The sequence below is a fragment of the Branchiostoma belcheri genome, unplaced genomic scaffold, assembly GCF_001625305.1.
Source record: "Branchiostoma belcheri isolate BF01 breed outbred unplaced genomic scaffold, Haploidv18h27 scaffold2, whole genome shotgun sequence".
Classification (NCBI taxonomy): Eukaryota; Metazoa; Chordata; class Leptocardii; order Amphioxiformes; family Branchiostomatidae; genus Branchiostoma; species Branchiostoma belcheri.
Window position 1 is genome coordinate 5641397 of NW_017803490.1, and position 6000 is coordinate 5647396.

Genomic DNA, 6000 nt, shown 5'->3' on the forward strand with positions numbered 1-6000 from the left:
TTCCACGTTTCCCCGCCTTTGAGTCACGTGACATTTTCTAGCTAGAGAATTCGGACTCGCAAGGTCGCTAATAATTTGATGAGTAAATATTGGGCCTATGGGAGTCAAATGTGGCACCACTTGGTACTATGAAGCAATAAAGACTTATTTTCAATTATGAAGTGTTGACTCTTGACTCGATCTCGAGTTATCGATCATTAGGGAACAATACGAGCGATCGCCATGACGTCACCGTAGGCAAAAAGTGGGTGCCAGTTGGCTGATTTGCCTACCAAGAATTTGCATATGTCTTCAAATAATTTGCATGCGTATAATGTAAACAAAAACAGCGATCGCTCGTATACAAATGTAGACACTGTGACTCTCAGGCCGCCGCCATCTTTGTCACCTTTGACCTGACAGGGGGACCGTCCATTATAAAAGGGGAGGGGTGTAAGTTTTCCACACAGCAAAAGTTGCAGTATAAAACACAGCAAAAGTTGCAGTGTAAAACACCAAAAGTTGCAGTGTAAAACACAGCAAAAGTTGCAGTGTAAAACACAGCAAAAGTTGCAGTGTAAAACACTGCAAAAGTTGCAGTGTAAAACACCCAAAGTTGCAGTGTAAAACACCAAAAGTTGCAGTGTAAAACACCAAAAGTTGCGGTGTAAAACACCAAAAGTTGCGGTGTAAAATTTTGTTCTTGTCGGCCACGGTACTGCACGGTAGCCTTTGACAGTCCTGCTAATTACATTGTCCTGTATGGTAAGTCCTGTACCTCTGTCTTATCTATCATCTCACATTCTCGTCTTAAAGGGGCTCGGGGTAAGATTTTGGCAGCAAAACTGAAAAAAAATCTGGTCAACAAATCTCTGTGTGATTAGCTTTCATTTTGAATTTACAAATGTATGGCAGTATCGTATTCATCTTCTTGCATCTTCTTCTTAAAGGAGCTCAATGCAAGATTTTAAAGGAGCTCAGTGTAAGATTTTTAATGAGCTCAATGTAAGATTTCAAAGGAGCTCGATGTAGAATTTAAAGGAGCCCAATGTAAGATTTTAAAGGACCTCCATGTAAGATTTGGGCAGCAAACCTTCAAGATATTCTGGGCAACAAAATCTTCATATTCCTTATTCATCATCTTCCAACCTGTTCTTAATGTTCCCAACCTTACACACAAACCTTGAGGATAGAGTGTACATGTACTGTAGCTTGCAATAGATTGTAATTCAGATACTACTTTAGTAGCAAAGTAATGCTTTCATGGTGCTGCAAAAATGTAAGAATTAGTACTTTTAGGTTTGGTGCTTTGCTAGACTAAGTGTGCATTGCCACCAATCATAAACACTAACAAAAAATGCTAAATTAGCAGATAAGACAGCTTTGAGAGCTCAAATGCTACGACTGCATATTTTGCTTAGAGTGCAAGAAATTATGTGACAAAATTTGTGTATAAAATCTGTATGTTTTAGTTGTAGCAAAGACTCAAGACTGTGAATTATAACAATTTTTATTAAAGGATTATTTTTATACACTGTATATGACAAGCCTTCTAGAAAGGAACAATTTTCTATGGAATGGTTTTTATATCTAGATTATTTTCCATAATGAAGGCTGGAATATGAGCTATATAGATTCATGTTAAACCTCCTGGCTTTGAAACTTGTACCTGAGGTCCTCTTTGTTGTTGTTGTGAAATGTATGGATTTGTTTTTTTACTAATTTTCAAACTTTCATGCTAACAATATTAATCCATCTAAACATTATTAAATCTAATGTTGTACTGAGTAAATATTAACAAGATGTTACATGTACTTTTTCACAGCTGGTCCAACTACAAAGTTCCCTGCATATGAGAGGGTAGTGCTAAAAGAACGTAAGTACAATTTTATTCTGGTACAGAAGTATTAATTTGGGTGGTGCTGATTCATGCTAGGTTTGTATGTTTGGGTTCCAAAGTGAGTGGGTAGAGATTGGGTTTCATATGATTGACAGGGTTTTTTCCGGGCATATCCTGGGTTTCAAGGATATGGTCACAAGAAATGTATGAAACATAAACCACAGTGTAATAGTGGATTAATTTTCATCATAAAATCATATGATATGTAATTCATTAATGTAAACTATATGTACTTTTCAGAAGATTGAAATCTGTTATTTCTTGTTTTCATTGACTAAGGTAGCAATGTACTTCTGGCAATTGAGTGGTACATGGTTTTGTGCTTTCTACAGTTTGTTTATAAACATTTGAAGTACGTACAATGTACTGAAAGGGATAAGGAAAACTACATGAGATGTACAGTCACAATATTTCCTTGTACTTACAGCGGGATTTCCGAGGCCTGTTGTTGTCTTTGGACCGATTGCTGACGTCACGCGGGACCGACTGTTGAGGGAGATGCCAGACAAACTAGACTCCGCCCGTAAGTTAACACACTCTCCATTGGATGAATACCACATGTGGTGGAAAACTCTGACAGTTTTAACCAATAGGAACTTGCCTAACAATAACATTTCAAAATCAACTGTAGAAACATTCTTGTTGTTACAGCCAATAGGAAGTTGGCTAACATCTCTAAATTAACTAGAGCATTCTGACAACTGTAACCAATAAGAGGTTGGCTAACATTTCCAAATAAGCTAAAAATTTCAACCTTGTTTTTATAGAGTTGGTATTCAACAATTTTGAAATGTAGAAGAGCTTGTACATTGTACATGCCCCAGCTGTGTATTTATGTCAAAAAACTGTTTTTTTAACCCACAGAAAGTATAAAGAAAGACAAGGAGGCCAAAGGTGGAGCATCCACCATTATAAAGCTGAATGCCATCAGAGATGTAGTAGAAAAGGTCAGTATTGTATAAAATACATGCATATACGAAATGAAGACTAAGCTTTAACTTCTAACACTAACTAACAAAGTATTGGGGCTTGCCCCAAATTTTCTGACGTCACATTCCAAGAGTAGACTGGTCCATTCTGTGAACAAGGTTGATGGAGTCAACCGAAAATTTGGGGTAAGTCCCAATACTTTGTTAGTTAGTGTGGAAGTTAAAGCTTAGTCTTTCTTTCATAATGACTTGTACCAACACAGATGAACTTTTATGCTAAGACATGCATTATTAATACATTGTATATTTTGCAAGTAGGCAGGGTTGCCCACATTTCTTCAGACTAAGCCAGTCATGATTCTGACAGCTTGTTGTTGAAATGGCCACCCACATTGTGCACTGCAACTGTGACATGTCACACAGACAGTTACTACCAGCCAGCTTCTCTTCAACACTCAAAGTCAGGGGAATCTGTAACAACTTGACGTGAGACAACAGTGAGCTTTTGTTAACTGTAAATTCAGTTCTGTTTGCAGGATAGTTAATACCATGTCAGTTTTAACCCTTTTCCTGCTGGCATTTTGTACACAATATTTTCAATAATATCATTTCTTAATCAGGTCACAGACCCTTGACTTTTTTTGCCCCGCGGTGGCGTTGTTACTTCTGCAATCACTGTGTTTCGCTGCAGTGTGATGCGTTGCACGAGAAATACATACCCCCAAATCGTACATATACAGGGCACTATATAGATGGTACTGTATGTACAACCCATGTAACCTATATATATGTATGGGCTCCGCAGGACAAGGTGTTTTAAGTTGGTGATTACAGCCTAATGTCTGTAGGTCAACAAACATCTGTCCTCACTTGCTGTACAGTAACCCAAAGCATTTGAGTGGCTCTCACGAGCCTTGTTTTGCGGTGAACCATGAAGTAAATAAAAGATATTAAAAACTTGAGCATCTCATGAATGAAAAATGGTTCTAACAAACAAACTGTTTTGTCCTGTAGGGTAAACACTGTGTGCTGGACATCACTCCTAACGCAGTAGACAGACTGAACTACGCGCAACTATACCCGATAGTCATCTTCCTCCAACCAGACAACAAGCAAACCGTCAAGGACCTCCGCTCACGGATCGCGAAGGGATCCAACAAGAGTTCACGCAAACTCTTCGAACAGGCCATGAAGTTAAAGCAGGGGTATTCTCACCTGTTCACAGGTTAGTGTCGCATGGGAGTTTTTGGCAATATTTGTTTTTTTTTAAGATAGGCCAAAGCAAGTAAATTTTATGGACGACATCCTCCACTGAGTCTAAATCTAAATGTGATAGGGAAAAAAAGCTTGGCGAAAAATAAGGCAAGCCAAAAGAAAACACGGTTCCTACATTTTCAAATTTTGACATCGTAAAGCTTGTTAAACAAGAAATGATACCTATATTGTGCCAACTATTTTACAATACCCATTTGACACTGAAAATAAAAGTTTTCAGTAATTGTACAAATGGTTTTAATTCAGTGGCAACATCACATATAAAAGGAATGAAATACATCACTGCATCACTGATGTTGACCACTGCCAGAGGGTAAATAAAGAATGGTTGAGAAAAGAACATTTTTGTTTTGTGGACTAACAACATCTATGATTGGTCCACAGCTGTGGTTCATCTGTCCAATAACGATGCCTGGTACAGCAAGGTGAAGGACATCATCCGTAAACAGCAGTCACAACCTGTCTGGATGTCTGAAAACAAGGTACCTGATGGAGGGAGGAAGGAAGTGAATAAATGAATGAATGAGTGAGTGAGTGAGTGAGTGAATGAATGAATGAATGAATGAATGAATGAATGAATGAATGAATGAATGAATGAATGAATGAATGAATGAATGAATGAATGAATGAATGAATGAATGAATGAATGAATGAATGATGGAGAATGATGGGTTGAAAGAAGAAATGATGGAAGTACAGATGAGGGGTAGGGAGGGAAGAATGGAAGACAAAAGGGACGGATGGATGGCAAGTGGATGATTTGAAAGAGAGAAAGGGATAAATGAAGAGATGGAGGGATGAAAATGTCTAGGATAGATAGAAAAAAACCTGGGGGAAAACGAGAATGTAAGAAATCTTATATTTCTACCTGTTGCTGAATGTGCAGTTGAGATAAAAACATCAAGCTGTCCCCTTTTATTGCATATTTGTGATCCTTCTTTGATATAACTGTAATACATTTTGCACATGTTGTATCCATTTTGATACCATCTGTATAATACTTATACTATCCTACCATGTAGATTTATTTATTTATTATTTATTTATAGATGGAAGACAATGTAGAAGATGACTTCCTGTTCCCCATGTCGGCACGTTTCTCATATGCGTCTTCGTCAGAAGGAAACCTGGCCGCGGCGGTGGACAGTACGAGTCGTCCTGTCAGTATGTTCAACAGTGGGTCTGAAACATGGGCAGACACCGGGTCGGGACGGGTGAGTTCTAGTTAATTTCATAACATCAAATGAAGTAGAATGTCAGCAAAATCTAACTACAAACCTTTCTAGTTCTTACCCCTTCAGAGCTTGGATCTGAGACACTAGCTTGAAAATTTTAAGCAAGTAATGCAAGAAAGGTTTTATCATTTTTTTCTGACCTTTAATTGCTATATAGTAGTACTTTTGTGTATTTAACACTACACAAATGCCTTAGACTAGATGCACCCACGGTTAAGAATAAGGTGCACAGCTCCAATCTTAGATGCACAGAAGTACATGTTCACTCAGTATTTCAACCCATGACATTTGTAAGCATGTTTAGTTTAATTTTCCCTTTCTGGGAAGTAGCATAAAATTAATGGAAGGTTCGATGAAAACAACTGCAAATTGCATTAATTTGGATATTTAGAATATCCACTGTCAAGAACCACACTTTCAGACAAGGGCAACAAGAAATGTTCTTTTGCTTTTTCTGTACAAAACATTGAAGCTGGTATGTATACTGTTCCTGCTATAGATGGGTCGGTCCACATCAGACCCCAGTCTGACCGTAGATGGACAGCCTCCACAGACAGGGCCAGGGTACGCTCCACACCCAACACGGCAACTCTCATCCGATAGACATGGCAACTATTCTCAGGTAAGGTTCTTCTGTTCTATACTAGTCTGTTCTCTCTCTCCCTCCCTCCCTCTCTCTCTC

General features: G+C 38.3%; 1 protein-coding gene across 1 annotated transcript in view; it reads left to right on the forward strand.

Moving 5' to 3' along the window:
* LOC109468778 (tight junction protein ZO-1-like) overlaps window positions 1-6000 on the forward strand; it is a 36244-nt gene that overhangs the window by 24548 nt on the left and 5696 nt on the right. The window contains exons 17-23 of the mRNA XM_019767104.1: window positions 1805-1855; window positions 2307-2402; window positions 2744-2826; window positions 3823-4033; window positions 4468-4565; window positions 5133-5297; window positions 5818-5940. Coding sequence (XP_019622663.1) covers window positions 1805-1855; window positions 2307-2402; window positions 2744-2826; window positions 3823-4033; window positions 4468-4565; window positions 5133-5297; window positions 5818-5940 — 827 coding nt within the window. The remainder of the gene's footprint in view (window positions 1-1804; window positions 1856-2306; window positions 2403-2743; window positions 2827-3822; window positions 4034-4467; window positions 4566-5132; window positions 5298-5817; window positions 5941-6000) is intronic.